This window comes from Arvicola amphibius, chromosome 12, assembly GCF_903992535.2.
Source record: "Arvicola amphibius chromosome 12, mArvAmp1.2, whole genome shotgun sequence".
In the NCBI taxonomy this organism is placed as follows: domain Eukaryota; kingdom Metazoa; phylum Chordata; class Mammalia; order Rodentia; family Cricetidae; genus Arvicola; species Arvicola amphibius.
In genome coordinates, this window is record NC_052058.2 from 86701239 (window position 1) to 86720930 (window position 19692).

Sequence of the window (19692 nt, forward strand, 5' to 3'; positions counted from 1 at the left end):
TTCCAGAAACAAACATTTTAATGCAGAAAAACATGGTAATTTATAGGTGAATCACGGTGGGGCCCTACAGCAGGCCCCCTAGGACCGGGAGGGGGAGACCGAGCTGGTAACAGGCTTGAGCTGGTAAAGGCCATGCCCCTTGCCTCCACTGCTTATTTCCACATGAGAAGACCTCGGGTACGTTCAGAATAGAAGATAGGGATGGACAGATCCTTGGAGGGGAAAGAGGCGGAGACTGCTGGTCGCTCTGGTGCCACCCACCGGATCCAAGGCCATACCTGCTCAGGGTCTGCCCTTTCCTCTCCTCCTAAGGGGCCTGCCTGGCAGAAGCACAACCCAAGTACAAGGGGAGCTGGGGAAGGGGTGACTGGATTGCATCTGGCTTGGAGAAGTTAGCAGCTCAGATGAGGCTGCTGCCGGCAGAGCTGGCAGGCCTGGCCGGGAGTTCTGCTCCCAAGAAGACAAGCAGCGTTAGCCTTCTGCTGGCTTGGAGCTCAGCACCTCTCACCTGGGGCAGATGCCCCTCAGCTGGAGGCTGGGACACCAGAGGTAGAAAGGAGCCCTTCCCCTCCCCTACTAAGAAGGGTCAAGGACAAACAGGCAGCGTGAGCTCCACAGGCCCGGGCTGGCAATGGTGTGCTTTCACGGTGACAGTCCGGCCCGGCTATCTGCAGGCACTTCCTCTCCAAGCCTGGCAGGGTGAAGGGGAACGCCCCCACCCCAACGCTGGGTTTCAGCCCCTCCAAACAGGAAAATGAAGTCTTCATTGGCGTCAACAGTGAGGGGGCAGGGCGCTTCACCATGGTTGCCCCCCTTCCTCAAGGCAAGAGGGTACCCTTGGGAGCAGGTCCGGCAGCAGGAGGCTGGTCACTTTGGCATCTCCAAGGCCAGCACCTGAGGCTTCACTCTGAAATACTGGTTGAATCGGATCACTGCGTACCTGCCAGGGACAGGCAAGGAAGCGCGTGAGCATGGACCCTGGCAGCCTACGGAGGACTCTGCCTCCCAGCTCAAGCCCACCTAGGTCTGGGCGAGTCAACTCTTTGTTTCTGAGACAGGGTTTCTCTGTGTAGTCCTGACTGTCCTGGAACTCGCTCTGTAGACCAGGCTAGCCTCAAACTCACTGAGATCCGTCTGCCTCTGCCTTCCAAGAGCTGGGATTAAAGGTGTGTGCCGCCACTGCCCGGCTATGGGAAAGACAACTCTTATTTAAATTTTCACTGTAGTCTCATTTCTTCACTGAGACGGGAGCAACCCTCCTGATTGTGTGCTGGGCGTTTTGTTTATTGTTTTGTAGTGCTGATCTGTGTGTTGTTTCACAGTGGACCTTCAGAACTTCTTAATCTCTCAAAGCTAAACCTGTTAACCCTTGTCACTTTCTGTTCCCGGCCCAGTGGCCACTCTGCTCTGTCCCTCTGCACGTGACTCTACCCTGTCTCAGAGTCCTAACGCCTGTCTTTGTGACACCCTATTTCACCTAGCAAAATGGCCTCAAGGTTCATCTGCATAGCACGTGACCAGATTCCCTTGTTTACAAAGCCAGAACGGCGTGACGTTCTGTGTCATTCATTCATCAGGTGACGGCACTTGGCTGCTGTGGGGGCCAATGTTCTAAACAGACTTGGGTGCGCAAACACTACTGTGAGCCCGCTCTTCGGTTCTCTGGAACATGCACCCAGGAAGAGGATTGCTGGATCGTACAGGCATTCTATTTTTCAGTTTCTGAAGAACATTCTTTCCCAGAATGACTGGCCAGTTTGCATTTCCAGCATATACAGGGGTTCCTGTTTCCCCACATCCTTGCAAACGCTCTTGATTTTCTGTCTTTGTTGGTTTTGGAACATACTCCGATGTGAGCCCCAGTATCTGGGCCAGCGCAGTGCTATAGCTGAGGGTGGATGGGGACAGAATGGAGGAATTAATTCCCTGCCTGCAAGGACAAAGGGGCCTCATTTAATGGGCTCCCAAGTTGTCATAATAAGAGTTTGGATATGATCCCTCAGCCTACGGAAGAGGTGGATGTGAGTGGTTCCAGGGGGCAGTGTGGGTAGATATAATTCACCCGAGTGATTTGTGAAAGACCCTTGCCCTCTGTAGCTCCTTTTTAGTTTAGTTTTTTTTTTTTAACTTTATTTTATGTGCATTGGTGTGAAGGTGTCAGGTCCCCTGGAACTAGATCTTCAGAGAGTTGTGAGCTGCCATGTGGGTGCTGGGAATTGAACCTGGGTCCTCTGGAAGAGCAGTCAGTGCTCTTAACCACTGAGCCATCTCTCCAGCCCCTCCGTTTTAGTTTTTAAAAACACTCTTATTGTGTGAGTGTAGGGTGTGTGTGCCACAGTGCATGTGGCGGTCAGAGGACAATTTTCAGGATCCAGTTCTCTCCTCCCACTTTTCCATGGGTGCTGGGGGGCAGACTGGGCTCACCAGGCTGAACACAAATACCTTCACCCACCGAGTCGCCTCACTGGCCTTCCAGCCTTGCATACTGATTGATTCTCCGGCCTGTCTTTATTTGTCCCAGGCTCTGGCTAGGATGGTACCAGCAGAGTGGGCCCTGGTGTTGGGTAGGACAGTATAGCAGGCTTAGTGGAGGATGGGGTTTGGCAGGGCTCCCTTGGGAGCTGGGGTTGGGTCAGCTGTGCACTCGAAGGACTCTGGCATTTTATTTTGATTAGCTTGGTCACATACTAGTCAGGGCTATGCCTTCTCTCTGCCCCACGCCCATCTTCCCCGAATCTCCCCATACTCACCTGAGGAAGTCGAAGCTGATGGTAGAGTACTGGTTCTGTATGAGTGCCCAGAGGGCCCAGAAGAAATGGGAGGCCTGCAAACAGGCCAGAGAGGGTCAGCCCTACAAGGACACACCTGTCACAGCCTTCAAGAGCAAGAGAGACACAGCCACCGTGGGTATCTTGCAGAGCTAAACACTGTCCATTGAGAGGAGACGCAGAGGCCAGACCACTGGATAGTACTTGGGGACTGACTACCCACTAGTAAAAGGCAAAAAAGTCAGTTCTACCTAGATCCCCGCATCCAGGCAAGCAGAACGGAGCTCCAAGGACTTTAAGGTTCTCCAGGCTGTCTCTTTCCACCCTGGGCTCAAAGAGCCAGAAAGCCATGATTCCCAGCTCCCCCCAAACTACAACACTATAACCTTCCTAGGCATGGGGGTGCACCCTTAGGGCTTTCCCCACCCATCCCAAGTTTTTGTCATGCAGTGTCTGAGAAGGGTTCTCTCTACTTCCCTTTCCATGACTTAGAAGGGATGTACGTGAGTAGTCAACCGGCAGCAAGCATGGGGTTGTTTTGTTAAAGGTTGAGCAAGAGATTTGTTCTTAAGGTGCAACAAGGAGGAAGAGGGCCAGGTTTGGGCCAGTGTGGACCAGAACAGGCAATCAATCACAGAAAAGAGCGATTTTCTAAGCTCTGTTATGAAGTGTGAAACTTGGAGCAGCTGGCTTGTCCCCATGTGTTAGTAGTCCTAGTGCCCTGGACACAGACCAGTGGACACCTGGCATGAGCCATTTTCCTAGGAGAAGTGGCATTCCCAAGTGAATGCCATAACGCAGTGTGTGGGGGGGGGGAGGAGCCTGGGAGGCAAGGCTGGTAAGTTATGGGCAAGGTAGTGGCGGAGGTTACAAGGGGGACGGGGTCTTAGTGCATCATGAAATGCTAAGGTTAGCTAGCAGAGAGAACCACCCATCCAAACAGATTTGCTGAGTTAGGAAGCTGAGGTCTTTCTTGGAAATGTTTGTCTAGAGAGGTGAGTGCCTAGGCTGGGTGGCATGGGTGTCAGGAACATTAAGGGGACATCTAAAATTAACTGTTCTAAGACTCTTTTTCCATGGGGTACAGTCCACCAAGACTGGACTGGCTAGTCTTAATGTTTAACTTGACACAAGCTAGAGTCATTTTGGAAGATGGGCTCTAAATTGAGACAATAACCTCACCGGATTGCCCTGTAGACAAGTCTGTAGGGCATTTTCGTGACTGCTTTGGGAGGGCCCAGTCCACTGTGGGCAGTGCTACTCCCTAGGCTGATGGTCCTGGGTGGTATGGGAAAGCAGACTGAGCAGGCCATGGGGAGCAAGCCAGTAAGCAGCGCTCCTCCTGGCCGCTACAGTTTCTACCTCCAGGTTGCTGCCCTGGGTTCCCTGGATGATGGACTTAAGCTGTCCTCCCCAAGATGCATTTTGGTCCTGTTCATCACAGCACTAGAGACCTTCCCTAAGAACCACTGACCCTGGGCTCTGGGTGGGAGGCTTGTGGCAGGTTCAAGCACTCACCAGAGCAAATTTGTTGACTTGTGCATAAAGTCGCTCCACCTCTCTGGGGGTTGCAGGCGTCCCCTTTTGTGCCTCAAGATAATAGCGCAGCCACTGTAGCTGGGTCTCCCGAGCTGGATACCGGCAGTAGTCAACCTCATTCACACCTACGAGGCAGGGGAGTGAGACAGAAGTTGCTGGAAAAGCTCCTCTGGGGTTTGAGCCCAGGAGTCTCCTACCTTGAGATGTGGGCTGGTCTGGGGAGGGGCCCTGTGAGGGCAGCTGGGTCGGTAGAGGGGTCTCCCCTACCCAGCTGCCTAGGGGTGAGGAAGAAGAGACTGGGTGGTCAAGGGTCACTGCGAGTAGTGGGAATCCCAGGGCAGGGCCACCATATGCATGTCCCTTTATAACGTGGCGCTTCACAGGTCTCAGGCTTGGACCACTTGACCCCAGACCAACCCTCTCATCTCAGCGCCATAATTCCCTCACCTTCCAGACAAGCAGTCGGACTTGACTACCAGTGTAAAATGTCGGGGCTTGCACTGGCATTCCCCACTGCTCCCATGACTGACACCCCCATTTGTACCCTTCCCTGTCCTAAGTGTTTTCAGGATGTTTCCCAGTTCTTCCGGGTATGTATGTGGCACAAGGCAGACCAGGAACTAGAAAGAAGTAGTTTATTTAAGGTGGGAACAAAGCTGGGTCACCATCTTCAGGGTCTCTCCTTTCCTTTCTTACAACCTTCCCACGTGTCCCTGATATCCCTGGAGAAGCAGAGTTTCTGAGTTCCAAGCACATGGGTAGTGAAGAAAACCCCCCTTGCAGATGAGAAGGCTCAGGTTGCACATCAGTTACAGGCGGGGTTGGGCTTGACCTGTATCTTCCTACCGCCCAGAGGCCCAGAGCGCAGAGTCCTGCCGGCTCCTAAAGGATCCAGCCCACACCTTTGGAGAAGCTCCACTTGACCTTTGCTCTGTGCCCTGGATAAGCACTTAACACCTCTGCAAAGGCCTCCCAGTGGTGACCACTGCCAGGTATGTGCCCTGCTTCAGATCATCACAGCTCCGCTGAGGCCCAAACCCTCCCCTCTGATTGCCCTAGAGAATTGGGCTTTTGGCTGCAAGCAACTGCAAGAACCTGCTCCTCTGAGGCTCTAAGGGAGATGTTATTCATCAGCCTGGGCTGGGCTGGGTTAGTCAGGGGAAGCCCTGGGGGCCAGCCACAGCACACTGGCAAGCCCACATACCAGCCTGCAGATGGCCCCCCAGCTGTGCCCAACTCCAGGGAGGGGTTGTCTCCATGGTCCTATGCCCTGCCGCCTTTCCATGGATGGGTCTAGATTACTTTGTCTTTAGGGTACAGCTGCCAAATCTGAGAGAGTGGGAAGAGGGACACTTTTGGCTGGGTCTCTCTTTATAGTCCTGGCTGTCCTAGAATCAATATATAGATAGACAAGGCTGGCTTCAAACTCACCAAGATCTGCCTGCCTCCCTCTGCCTGCAGAGCCCTGGGACTGAAGGCGTGTACCAGAACGCCCAGCCTTGGGTGTATCTTAACTCAAGGGTGTGATGGAGGTGTTACACCATATCCATTTTACAGCCTCAAAGGGCAGCGATCGACCTGAATCCCACCACTAGTGGTGATAAAACTAGGGTTGAAACTCAGGAAATCAAGTGGTGGGACTACTTTTAATTAGCTCTGCCTAGACATTTGCTTCAAGACACCAGACAAATGGCTACTTACAGCTTATTTGGTCACATATCTGCATTCAAGGCCTGCAGGGACAATTGCACATGTACTGGGCATGAAGGAATGTTAGCCAAGCTGGTGAGGGCTGTCCCTGTCCTGAGGAAGGGATATTTTCTTCTTTTTCTTGCCCCCTTTGGTAATGGATATTGAACTCAGGGCCTTGTACATGCTAGGCAAGAGGTCTCCCACTGAGATATATCTATAACTATCTTTAATTTTAAGATGGGGTCTTACTAAGTTACCCAGATTGGCCTTAAAAACATACTATAGCCCAGAAAGGCCTTGAACTAGGAATCTCCTGCCTCAGCCTCCCAAGTAGCTGATATCACAGGATTGCACTACTGAGCCCCGCGTGGAAGGGGGTCCTTATTAAGTCACATGTCAAGCTGAGTAGCCCCTGGGACCCAACAGTGAATGCATTTTCCTCGTTTTTACCAAACTGCCTGTCACACAAGCTAGCAGAGGGCAGCTCTGGAGAGGCGTCCCTTTCTGTGAGCTACTTTGATCTTCACAAGCAGGCTGTACCCACCTTTCACCCATCAAGCCTAAGCACAGAACCACTTGTGGTCCTCCCCGTAGATGTGGCGCCCTATCACAAGGAGGGGACTGAGGTCAGCATAACTCCCCCTACCTGCGAACTCGTTGAAATGGTTGCCAATGTCGAAAGCCTGGTAGTTGTAACCCGCGTACTCATAGTCGATGAACCGCACGTGGCCTGCAAGGGAAAGGAGAAGCCATGAGACCTTTTGTCCCCAGATCTGGAAATGGGGCATGGTCAGACTTCCAGACTTCTGCAACACACCCTCTGGTCCTCCCTGATCTCTGCTACAGCCTTCTAGGCTGCTGCCCTTTGTCTACCTGCCTTCCCCATAGCTCCAGGCCTCCCACTCAGCCGGGTCCTCAGGTTCCCATCAAAAGGCATCTGTCTACAGCATAGCTAAGGACCAGAAGCAAAGCAAATACTTCCTGTCTACCATGCCTATGGTCCCACAGCCATGGATCAACTCACTATAGACTGAAAATCTTAAAAATTTGATCCGAGGGATGGAGATATGGCCCAGTGGTTAAGAATACAGGCTACTCTTGCAGACGACCTGCGGCTCAATTCCCAGAACCCACATGGTGGCTCATAACCAATTAGAACCATAGGTCCAGGGGGATTCAGCAACATCCCCTTCTGGCTTCTTTGGGCACTACATGCATATGACACATGGACGTACATGCAAGCAAAATAATCATACACACAAAATACTAATTAAAAAATTCATATGTATTAAACATGTACAGCATTTTCCCTTTGTTGTTCCTAAAACAACATGGCTTAATACTTATTTAGTTCATATTTCCACTGTATTGGATATTGTAAGTATCCAGAAGGTACAGGAAGATGCTGTATGGATGTCCTATGCAAATACACTTTTGCTTATTTTCACTTGCTTTAGGGGTTCTGGGGACAGGGTTTGGGGTCTCACGCATGGTAACTGAGCACTCTGTCTGCAAAGCTCCACCCTCTCTGCTGTTTTATAGGAGACTTGGCATTCTCAGATGTCCCACAACCAATCTTCCGTGTGTAATGAGGGACCCCTGTATGCCCAGGGGAACTGCATCCTCAGGAACATTAAGAAGCAGGCAATCTCCCCCCCCTTCTCTTCCACCCCCCCCCCTCCTGCGCCCTCTCGAGACTTGGGGAAGCCATGATGTCTTCAAAGGCCCACAAAATCATCAGGATGCATGACTTGGGTGTTCTCATGTTGAAGAGCTTCCCAGCTAGGATCTCGAGTTCCTTCTTACAATGCGTCTTTCTAAGTGGTACTTTCCTGTCCCGTTTCCCTCTTCTTTCTCACAAATTAAGATCGCCGTTAGGCACACACCTGTCCTCCATAAAAAAGAAAAGTCAAAACTCAGGGCTCCTAGTCCTTGTCCTCAGACCCCTGAAGCCAGCAGACCAGCCGGCTGGCCCACCTCTGAGGGGCTTGAGGGGCTGTACCTTTGGCGCTGTCATAGATGATATTCTTGCAGAGCAGATCATTGTGACAGAAGACCACAGGGGACTCCAGTTGGGACAGGTGTTCCTTCAGCCAGGACAACTCCTGTTCCAGCACCTCCACCTTAGGGACATCTGCAGAAAGGCTAGGCAGTGGCAAGAAAAAAAAAGTTGCAGGTCGGGGGAGGGTTGACTCAGACAGGCAGGCCCTAAACTCCAATCCAGTCATTTGTTTACTGTAGAGACCTCAGACAAAAAGACAAAAGGCCAGTCCTGAGAGCCCCACTTGTCACACATAAGTGTATCCTGTCCTTCTGGTTCCCAGGGTTACAATGAGAAGCAGTGAATAACCTGGTCAAAAAAGTAGCTGGCAAAACATAAAAGCCACCAACTAAGCCTGACAGTGGTGGTGCATGCCTTTAATCCCAGCACTCAGGTGAATCTTGGTGAGTTTGAAGCCAGCCTGGTCTACAGAGCTAGTTCCAGCTCAGGTAGGGAAACACAGAGAAACCCTGTCTTGAAAAACAACAAACAAGCCGGGCAGTGGTGGTGCACGCCTTTAATCCCAGCACTCGGGAGGCAGAGGCAAGCAGATCTCTATGAGTTGGAGGCCAGCCTGGTCTACAAGAGCTAGTTCCAGGACAGGCTCCAAAGCTACAGAGTAACCCTGTCTCAAAAGCAAGCAAGCAAACAACAACAGAAAACCCAAAAAACAAAAAGAAAAACAACAAACAAACAAAAAGTCACTAATCAAATGGCATCCCGGCTACTTTGTGAAATGGACGGGGGGAGAAGGGGGACCCAGGAGAAGACAGGAGAGGTGACAAGTGTCACAGGAAGAGAGAATGGGGCCCATGGAAGTAATGGTGAGAGGCAGGACAGACTGTACCAGGAACTACCGAAGAAAGGCTGTGCTCCTCTAAGATGAGACTCCCTAGTAACAGAACCCCAGAAGGAACTGGAGAAGCAGCTTTCTCAACACAGCAGAGGGGCGCCCTGGTGTGGCCCCTCGTCCCCGTAGACTATGGTCTAATCAGTCACCTCACAGGGATGTAACCAGGCAAGCTATATACCGTGCAATGTCAGAGAAACAAAAGCACCCGCAACACACCCCGTGGGAGAGACCAGTTTTGCCATTCCCAGCAACTAATTCCTGTCACCTCGAGTTATGAGTGCTTCCTGTCCCTGGCATCTGCTAGACTAGCTTGAAGGTGGAGCCAAAAAACACAAGGCTACTTCCACCTACTCCCGTGCCACACTGAAGTAGTGTTGTCTGCCCAGCGTGCCAGGTTGGGGAATGGTCTATCATGGGTCAATCAATGCAAAGTTGGGCAAGGACATGCTGAACTCAGGTGCTCTGAACTTTGACCTTCAGGTACACAGGTTTGTTTACAATGAAAAAGCCAAACAGTACAGTCTTTCAAAATTCAAAACTACCCCTGGGAGGGGGGTGCTGGGCCTGGTCTCTACTCCTGTTTCTCTGCCTAGGACAGCAAAGGTTCATAGGGGAAGATGAAAACAAGATGGGTCCTGGCTCAGCTCCCCACACTGGACAGAACTGTCTGAGATGTCCTCATGTCCCCTGTAGAAAAGGAATGCCAAGGCTAGAGGGTCTTAGGTCTTCCATCCTAATGGAAATGGAGGGTCTAAAAGGGCAAATAGCCTCATCCCAGATGCCTCATAGCACGGGCACATCTGGACCCAACACCTCACCCAGCTGGAGTCCCAGCCCACCGACCTAGTGTCCTCTCATCACAGGGCTGTGGACCCTTGAGACTCCCCAGTAACAGAACCCCAGGAAGGACTGGAAAAACAGAGCTTTCTCAACACATCAGAGGGGCACCCTGGTGTGGTTGTGGTCCCTCATCCCCGTAGACTGTGGTCTAATCAGTCACCTCACAGGGATGTAACGAGGCAAGCTATATACCGTGCAACGCCAGAGAAACGAAAGCAAGCACCCGCAACACACCCCGTGGGAGAGACCTCGGTCTCTAAGACAGCTTCCCTGAGCCAGGCAGCCCACGGACAGAGCAGAGGGCCAGCTCCATCCTCAGACATGCATGTGGTCCTCCCTGAAGCTACTCTAGAACTCCTATCTTACTCCGAGACTATCTCAAGATAAAGTCTGAGGAGGATTCCTTTGGTCTGCCCAGTTCTCTCGGTCTGAAAATCCTGCCTGTGACAGCCGGATGCCCTCTCCCAGTTCCTGGCCTCAGTCTGACCCTACCCTGCCATGCCAAGGCCACTCTGATACTCACTATGAGGACAATCTGGACCCATCTCCAGGGCCCCCTTCAACTGTGGTGTCCCTCCCTGAACATGTGGACCTCTGCCAGCTTTGTAGCCTTCCATCCTGCCAGCACCAAACCCGTCTACCTCTGCAGGGTTGGCAGTAGAGCGGCCATCGCTACCACCCGGAAACATTCACACCCCAGGAACAGTGGAGGAGATGAGAGCTGGAGTCTCTGAGAGGCCTGGGGCTCCTGCTGGAGGAGGAGCTGCTGCTTGGCCGTCTCCTTTCAGTTCCCACTGGAGCAGCAAAAGTCTGTCTCCTTTAAGGGGCCAACTCTCCATTTCTCCAGTCTCTTGGCTTATTAGACCGCACATCAGTATCCCCTCATGATGTCCCTAAGGTGTTACCAGCCCACACTGCCCCACCCAGGGCCACTGAGTTGCTTTCTGCAGTCTCTGACATAGCCTATTCTCCATTCCTACCTACCCACTAAACTGCCCCAAATTGTTCTGTGTTTCAGGGAGGTCACCTAAATGCAGTCCTGGTCTATAGGAGCACTCCCTGACCTGGGCTGGCAAAGTCCATTGAGCAAGCACCCTGTGGGGATCCTGGTTCTCCTAGCCTGAGTCTCCCAGTCCTAGGACCTGCCCCAGATTATCTCCTTACCTCAAGTGCACAGCCAGCCCCCTCACCAAAGCTGTCCTTAAGCCAGGCAGGCCCCTTCTTAAACCGTAGTTCTGGCTCAGACACCTTGAGAATAGCAGTCATGGGGCACATACCCATAGCACTGGGGAGACCAGGAAGTAAGACCATAAGTTCAAGACAGGTTAGCTTGAGTTACATGAGTTTTAGGTCAGTGTGGGCTACATAGTGAGACCCTGTCTCAAACAAACAAACATACAAAACCCAAACACACCTTCATGAGTTCCTGCTGCTTTTCACTTCCATCCTGGCTCCTCAGCCTGGTATCCAAGCCCTCTTCCCTCTAGCTCCCGTTCCCCACTGCCACGGCCTCCTGAACACATTGGCCACATTTCCCTTCAACAGACTCCCTCAGGCTGTCTCCTGAGCTGGAGCAGCCCTTCTCATCTTGCCCTGACACCTCTGCCATGATGATTTTTGCTGCCCCTTCCTACCGCTGCTTATGCATTACACACCCTGCCTTCTTTTGTGCCAAGTACAGGCGTGTTCTGTTTGCCAGGCTCTGAAACTCCTCACAGGCAGGACCCGTGCCACATTCACCGTGGCTTTTCTACCGTTGTAATCCCAGTCAGTGTTTGTGAAATGAAGGATGGAATAAGTCAGGACTATGAGGGAATGGCTGGAGTCCAAGATGCTCCAGCTAGTCTCCATGACTGCTCAGCACTGTCCCGCTGTGGGCCATGCAAGGCGATTCTAAAGGATGAGGGAATGAGCCCTTAGAGAGGCTCAAAGAACTTAAGCCTGGATTTCCCCGCGGCCAAAGGCATGACCACAACAAAGGAAGCTGACTAGTGCTTCACCAAGGGCCTCTCCCTCCTGGACAGGGACAGCGAAGGAGGCTGTGGTGTCCGTTCACGTATGAGCAGCAGACCTGCGCCTGGAAACAGCAAGTCCCATCTCGACCTGTCCAACAGTGGTGCTGGCTGAGGGGACTCTAGTCTTCAGGGGTATGGTAGTCCTTGTCCCAGGATCTGAACGTAGCCAGGCAGAGGGCAGGCTAGGGCCATCCTGGGCACTCATAGCACAGTTACTAGGTGTGAGAGTTTAGATAAAGTCACGGGTGTGTGCAAGAGACGGATAGTGGGGTCGGAGTTAGGACTACCATAGAAGAGGAGGGAATGAGAGTTGTTTCTCGTGGACCTCCCTCTCGCGGCTCTGTTGTGACACTATGGCAGAAGTCGTGTTCAGATTAACTGTCTATTTCAAGAACTGCTAGAGGAGGGGACTTTGAATGCCCAGCACAAAGAAATGATAGGCATCTGAAGTGAAGAAACGTGTTCCCTGATTTCATCACCGCGTATTGTATGCATGCCTACCAAAGACATTCAAATACACTCTTTTTGGCCTTTTTTTGTTTGTTGGTTGGTTTGTTTGTTTGTTTTTGGTTTTTCAAGACAGGGTTTCTCTGTATAGCTTTGGAGCCTGTCCTGGAACTCACTCTGTAGAACAGGCTGGTCTCAAACTTACTGAGATCTGCCTGCCTCTGCTTCCTGAGTGCTGGAATTAGAGGTGTGCGCCACCATTGCCCAGCTTCAAATACATTTTAAAAGGCAATGCTTGCTGGGTACAATAACACATACCTTTAATCCCAGCTCTGGAAAGACAGAGGCAGACTGATCTCTGTAAGTTCAAAGCCAGCTTGATCTACAGTGTGAGTTCCGGATCAGCAGTGTGTGTGTTTGGTGGGTGGGGGGGGCTTACACTGTCTCAAAAATAATGTTGCTGTTTAATCCTTGCGGATGGAAGGTCAGGAGGGGTCATGTTGTTGACTCTTTTCCATGCTTTAGTCTCCTAGGTGTGTCAGGAGTTGGATACCTGCAGGCCGGCGAGCAAAGGGGGAGTTTAGGGGACCTTCCTTTGCTTAAAAGTAAAATGAGGCAGGGAAGGAGACCTCTGTCCCTGGAAAGAACACTCGATGGAGCAGTGGGTGTGAGAAGAAACAAAACAGGGAACATGGTTTCCAAAGGCGCACAGGCTTAAGAGAAGCCAGGCGATCTGCAGGAAATGGTGGCATCCCAAGGGCCAGCTGTCTACTCTATGACCCACTGAGCTGGGCACCTTAGGTTCTCAGAGGCTCCGCCCTCCCACGGTTCCAAAGGAAGACAGTTCATGCAGAGTTAAGTCCTAGGAGGAGAAACTAAAGCCTCACACTGACAGCCTGACAGGGGAGCAGAGCAGCCTTAGTCTCTTCTAAGAAAAATGGGAGTTGTCCCTGATCCTGCTCCCTGACACAGTCAGAAAACCCAAAGAGAAATAAGTGCCGGTGTGTAAAACTGCTAGCCTGCATTGCTAAGATGCAGCCAGTGGCCTCCCTCTGCCTGGACTGTAGCTCAGGATGGAAGGTGCCCAGGAGAAACTCCTCCTCCTCGGGACCCACATCCCTGAAAGGCTTCTGATAGTTGCCTGGAGGCAAGAGTAGGGGGCGGGGCAGAGACATCCGCAGCCCAGAGCCCTCCCAGATCTCTGTACCTGGGAGTGATCTCATCCTTGACCAGCGTGAAATAACGGTGCATCTTATGCCAGAGGGTGGGCTTAGGCAGGCTGCCATTGGCATGGATGGCGTGAATCTTTGCCATTTCTAAGGCGATTAACCTACAACAGAAATGGGAGGAACAGTGAGTGTCAGGATGGGGCTTGTCCTCCTGCCCAGCCCCTCCTGACCAGAAAAGGTTTAGAAGGTTCTTCTGGGTACTAGCCAGCAGGCCACGTGTGGGATCTCTCCAAACAAAGTCTCAGCAGAAGGCAGAAAAATGTAATAAGACCTTTAACCATCGTTCCTTTTCTAGTCCCAGAGCCGGCTCAGAGAAAAGCAGACGACCATCCCCGTTCCCACCCCAGAGTAGTGGCTTGACCTTCCCCAGCCTTCCCATAGCTGCCCCTAAGAATGCTAGGGTAACCAGGAATAAGGGTAGTACCCACCCCCCAGACTTTGTCCCATCCTCTGGAGAGGTAACAGCAGGTCCCTTTCCACGAAGAGAATAGTGGGTGTTGTTGCCAGGCAAGGAGGAAATGTTAGCTTTTTATCAGTCTGGCCAAGGTAGGGAGGCTGGCCCAGGGCAGCCCCTTCTGACACCACAGGGTAAGCGGATACCAAGGACGCAAAACAAGCCAGCCTTCTATCTTCAAGTTCTCCTGCAGACATCATCCAAGGTCCTGGGGAGGAGTGGGTAGCAGGGAGGTCTGCTGGGAGTGAGAAGGGGTGCATAGAGGACTAGCTACCGGAGAGGGAAGGACCCTGATAAGAGCCCAGCACCAAGGCCAGTGCCAAGGTCAGCAGAGAGGCTGGGGTCCCAGCTGGGCTGCGGCAGCCCTCCCTGCTCCTGTCCAACCCTAACTGCCTGCCAAGCCTTCGGTGTCCAAGCTTCTGCCTGTCGCTAGAATAATAATCACTAGGAAGGACAACAAAGGCCCTGATTGTTTGAAACCTTGTTACAGAGCTGTCCTAAGGCTACTCCTCCTCTTGCCGGGACTGGGAAGGGACCAGCCATACACCATCAGGATAATGGCAATTTCAGGCTCCTCCTCAAGCTTGCCACACTTCCTCAAGGGTGGAGGGCCATCAGCAGTTAGAAGGTACATGGAGGTCAGAGGTCCTGGGGTAGGTGAGAGCCCACCAGGGGTCTGGGAAAACCAAAGACACAGACCTGAGGCCCAGCCCTAGTCTTCCTTCCCTAGGGAGACTCTGAACAGAGCCGTTCCTTGAATGTCAAAAGGGCTGTAGTGTGAATAGCAATTGAAGTAACTTCAACAGTCAGCATTTTCCGGCAGCAGAGCCTCAGCAGACCAGGCAGGGGTCGGCTCAAGGAATATGGGATGTGGGGTTGGGGTGGGGGTGGGGCACTTTCTTGCAGGTCCCCTGTCACCATGACAGGATGGGGAAAGCTCCATCCTGGGAAAGTCACCAAGCAAAGGCCTTCTTCCTACACCCACCCCAATTTCTGGCTCTCCCCCAAACACCAATTTCTTATTATGGCACCTAAATCCCGCTTCAATCTTCCTGACAGTGGTAATTGTTTCCAGAAAGAGGATGAGTGACGGCATGAGGTTCACAGAGGCAGAGAGAGACTAGGAGTGGTGGGGACCTGCCAGTATTTGAGCTTATTTGCACAAGACTAAAGGAGGAGCCATGAGAAAAGCAGGGCAGGGTCCCTTGTACCCCGCTTTGACCTCACCTCTCCAGGTTGGGTATACTCAGCTTGACTACCAGTGACCCTCACATAGGTGGACACACCCTTCACACACACACACACACACACACACACACACACACACCAACGCCAGCTATAACACAATTCAAATACAATGTCCTGAGGCCCCAGCAGTCTCAGAGGCATGGAGGGCCAGCCATGTACGCAGAGAGCTAAGTGTGCTTGGGTTGCTTGGCGGGGGGCAGCTGAGGCACTGAAGAGCTAAGCCTACCCCTAGGTGGGCATTACTGCCCTCAGCATGCAAGAAAAACCTTCTTCCTCTTGGGTTGGACACAGCAGATACCAAGCAAAGCACCTGGGCAGACCCTGCACTGTTGCCCCCAGCATCAGGAGTAAAGCTCAACTTGCCCATGCCTCGCAGTGATAGCCTGGTGGCCTTCATCTGTGTGGCTCATGACACTGGGGACGGACCGCCCTTCCTGGCACAGTCAGCACAGAGAGGGTGGTGTACTGGGGGCTGTTTGGTTCTTCCTCTTTTGGACCCTACAGTAGCAGTCACAGGGCTTGAAGGTTAAATGCAGTTCCCAGGCCCCACATGTCCAGGTATTCACTGGGGACAGGGCCCAGTTCTTGTGGGCCTTCTGCACGGAGGCCTCAGTCCTACCCCAGACGTGGGTCTTCACTGTCAGGGAACCCAAAGGGCCCTCAGCTTAGGGGGTGGGAGAGGCTGTCTCCAGCTTGCTAAAGTCAAGTTCACCCTGGATTGGGCTGTTTGTCTTCACACCTTCCACTCTCTGCAAGCAATGGGAGGGAAGCTGCTCAAGGTGGCACACACCTTTGATCCCGACACTTGGGAGGAAGAGGTAGGTAGGCCTCTTTGAGTTGAAGCCAGCCTGGTCTATATGTCAAATCTCATGCTAGCCAGTGCTACATCAAGAGACCCTGTCTCCAAAAGTAAATAAATAAATAAGAAAAAAAAAAGATAGAAAGATGGGAGGGGGGACATCCTGTGTGCCTTCAGAATTTGGCTCATATTTACCTCCAGGGCTTCTGGATGTTTCCATATCTAACACAGGGTGGATGGAGGTTTGAGATATGGGGACAACAAAAACCTAATGTCTGTTACATTTTTGGGACCCCCCCTTTGTTCCCCTGGAACACATCTTTCTAGTGGACACCACTGTGAGGCTATGGGATGTTGCAGCCTCCAAGAAGAGCATATCAACAAATATTTGCAAAGCAATATGGAAACACGACTTAGGACTCTGACAGCTCTTCTCCATGAACCCCACTGCCCACGGAAGAAGCCGTAGCCTCGGGGAAAATGGCGCATAGTGCCTTGTACTCTACTCACCTGAAGAGCTGGGGTTCTCTGATGTGTTCCGGTCCCAGGGCCACACCCTGCATGTACTCATAGCACAGCCCGTTCTGAAAGGTGCAGTAGAGTTTGGGGGCGCAGCCGTGTGCTCGCAGCAGCTGGAAGTTCCTGACCTCATTCTCCCGGTCCACCAGCAACTCTGTCCGCTCCCCGTACACCCGGACCAGGACGCAGTCCCGCATGTCCTCCTCCACATAGCAGGCCACTAGCTTGTTGGTGATGCCATCCTTGAAGCGCTAGCATGGGGAGAGGAGAGCTATGGGTGGAAGGATGGGGTACAATCCTCGGCTTTCTTCCCAGAGCTTTAATCAAAGCAGAGTGTGCGCATTTGACAACTGAACACAGTCCCACACCAGCCAGCACTATCCTCTGCCTTGGAGTAACTGAAACGCAAGGCGGGAGGGAGGTGGCAGCCACAGTGAGCCCAGGCACATTCACTCAGCCTAGATCTGCCTCCAGGGCACGGGATTTGGCAGAGTGGGCATGTTCACACTAGGTAGTGAGTGGGTAGAGGTCCTCCCCACTTTCTCCATCCTGACCTGAAGGAAGCCACCACAGGCGAGAGTGTGGCCAAGGAGGGTTGGAAATCGCCCAGACAGACATCCTGACCAGCTGCCTCTTACCAAGGCAGGCAAGGGCTCTCATCTTTATCTCTTGCTCCATCCAGTGGCAGAGGGATAAGGAGGGTACTGAGGTTGGCACTCATCCCAGGGCTCTGGTAGCCAGAGGTCATTGAACCTCTGAATTCCACACCAAAAGAAACAGGAGACAACAGAGTGGTAACAGACTCTGGGCATGGTGACAGGGAAGAAGGAACCATGAGCTAAAGTTTTATGGGCACCATGTGACTGTTGGATGGGACTTTAGAGGCCACCTGAACCCACTCTGGGTAAGGAAACGGGCCTAGTGAGAGTACGGATTAGCATCTGCTATCTAGTGCTGGATTTAATCTCAGGTTTGCCTTGCCCCTAACTAGGTCCTCTGAAAAAACAAAAAGAAAAGAAAACAAAACAAAACAACAACAACAACAAAAAACTGCTACCACATTCAGCCCAGATTCTCCTCAGAGCTGTGCCTTCCCCACTAGGAAGGTCTGTGACAAGGAACCCTGCCCCTCTGCACCTTCCTGTGCAGGCTTCCCAGGCTCTGGGTGGCTGGAGAGATGTAAAGATCATTTTTAAGAGAATGCAGGACGGTTAGGGAGTGAGCTAGGGGTCAGGGTGGGCAGCTTTGCCCACAGGTGTGTGTGGGAGAAAGAATCCAGCTGAGGTGGGAAAACAATCTGTGGGGGTGGGGGTGGGGAGTGTTGCTCAGAGCTAGCCTGAGGCCATGGTGAAGGTGTTTGCTGGAATTCCACAGGGCTGGTTCCTGGGGTTCAGACCCCTTAGGGCTTGACTCTCATGATAGGGTGAAGCAGCCCCTCAGGGTTTCCTTAAAAGTTCGTGCCTCCTCGGGTTTCATAGTGGTTGAGTACGCACTTCTGGGCGACTAGGGGATAAGCTCTCAGCGACAGGGGGTGGGGCCGCACGCACAGCATGCTGACAGTGGGCTGGTCGACCTCAGGTTGCGTGCTTTGGGAACCCCTGGAACAGGCGAGTGCGGAGGGTCCAGGAAAGCGTGAACCCAGCTTTGCATAGGGATCAAAAGAGATGGAGAGCTAATCACATATACTAACCACGGTCCAAAACCTTTCCTGCGCAACAGCGGCGCAACCCTGGGACCAGCACTCGGAAAGATGCACTGACGGGAGTCCACGCAGCCCAGCTGCAGCCCAGGCAGGGCCCCATCCCCGGTCTCGCGCCCACTCGGCTACCTTGGTCCTAACTTGCTCGGGCTTCCAGTGCGGCCGCAGCTCCCGGATGAGGCGCAAGGCACCGGGGAGGATGTCATCCTGATCCACCGCGACGCCGAAGCACGGGACGGCGGCCCTCGGGGGCCCTGGTGGCTCCCAGTAGCCGGCGCTGGCCGCCGCCTTCTCCTCCATGCCCCATGAGCACTGCGGGCAAGGCGCCTGCCTCCGCAGGTAAAAGGGCGAGCACGGCACTGGAGCTGAAGGGGGCACAGCCATTCCCAGCAGCCCCACCCCCTCGGAGTCGCCGCGCCCGCGTTAGCCCCTACGGGGGGGCCCTGAGAGGGAGTGGGAGTGGTCGAGGAGGGGCCAGGGGAAGTCCATGACTCATGAGCGAGCCAGCCGCTCCTTTCGCCGGGGCGCTGCCTCACAACACAGCTGGCTGGGGATCGCCAGGGTCGGCCGCGACGGTGACATCACGGGCCACAGCAACGCCCCCTACCCGCCCCGCCCCCTCCTCCGGGCGAGTGCTGCCTGCAGTCTCCAGCAGCCGGGGCAGTAGCTACCTGGAGCTCTGGGTGGGAGTGATGCCCCGCCTCAATGACGCAAAGGGTGGGGCCTCCTAAGGCCCCGCCCCAGGTCCCTGTTCGGGCAACCTAGTGCGGGATGACCGGTTTCCCACTGGGGCCCACAGTCCTTCGCCAGCTCTTTCCCGGTAGCCTAGGGTAGGGCTCGTCTTTGTCCCCACCTTATCCTGGAATATGGAGATTGAGTGCTCCCAAAGTGTTGGCTTTGGCTTGCCCTCAAATCCCTGGACCCCTGGAAAAGGTTGGGCTGCATCTCTAAGGCCTCCAGGCATCGCTCACCACCACACACATTCTATGGAAAGCTCCTTGGTGCTGGGGTGTGACTGTCCCGTAGGCAGACTGGACTCCAACTGAACATTGCCTGGTATCTTATGAGTACATGGGCACATTGTGACTCACTAAATAATCCTTAAATCTTCCTCCCTGTCCTGAGAGGCTGACTGGGCGCACATAGTAGGCACACATAGTAGGTACACAGGCGCCTGTAGCCCAGTGCTTTGTTGAACAAAGAGGTGATCAAAGGCCTTGCACAGCCTGTGGACCTAAGTGCGCGTGGAGTGGCTAATGGCACAGATGCTGGCGCACTTGCTGTGGAGAGGAGACTCTTAGATGCAATGCCAGCCTTCCTAAAGCCCCTCTCTTAGCCAGATGTTCCCCTGGTCACCTCCAGAGCAAACTGTATTAGCTGCTAGCCCCCTGCTGTAGCGCAACCTGGACTTGCCTTTCGTTGCTTACCATCTCTCACTGCTGCACTTGAAAAATGCCCCCAAAATGGACGTTTCTGTGTCCCTAAGTTGTCCTTTCGACCTGTTCAGGAACCTCTCAACCACAAGGCCCTTTGATTCTTGCTGCCCAGA

At 53.1% G+C, this 19692-nt stretch overlaps 1 protein-coding gene across 2 annotated transcripts; it reads right to left on the reverse strand.

Annotated features, from left to right (window-relative positions):
* On the reverse strand, positions 1–18702 carry Etnk2 (ethanolamine kinase 2). 2 transcript variants are annotated; one of them, XM_038348631.1, is made up of 8 exons: positions 18273–18695; positions 16436–16695; positions 13403–13525; positions 8002–8144; positions 6646–6729; positions 4287–4432; positions 2751–2824; positions 1–940 (listed from the first exon to the last, which is right to left on the reverse strand). In XM_038348631.1, the coding sequence occupies exons 1-8, from the start codon at positions 18525–18527 to the stop codon at positions 868–870; spliced, it is 1158 nt and encodes a 385-aa protein (XP_038204559.1). In that variant the 5' UTR covers positions 18528–18695; the 3' UTR covers positions 1–867. The 2 variants fall into 2 exon arrangements, with proteins under 2 accessions (XP_038204559.1, XP_038204558.1); XM_038348630.1 differs by lacking the exon at positions 1–940 and adding an exon at positions 969–1888 and having other exon boundaries at positions 18273–18702.
* Between the last annotated feature and the right edge of the window lie 990 nt (positions 18703–19692).

Coding starts and splice junctions, on each gene's coding strand:
- Etnk2 (XM_038348630.1), bottom strand. CDS start 18,527: ATGGCTGTGCCCCCTTCAGCTCCAGTGCCGTGCTCGCCCTTTTACCTG. Junction 4,433..6,645: donor CCATTTCAACGAGTTCGCAG/GTAGGGGGAGTT, acceptor CCTGCCTCGTAG/GTGTGAATGAGGTTGACTAC. Junction 2,825..4,286: donor AAGTCAACAAATTTGCTCTG/GTGAGTGCTTGA, acceptor GCCTGTTTGCAG/GCCTCCCATTTCTTCTGGGC.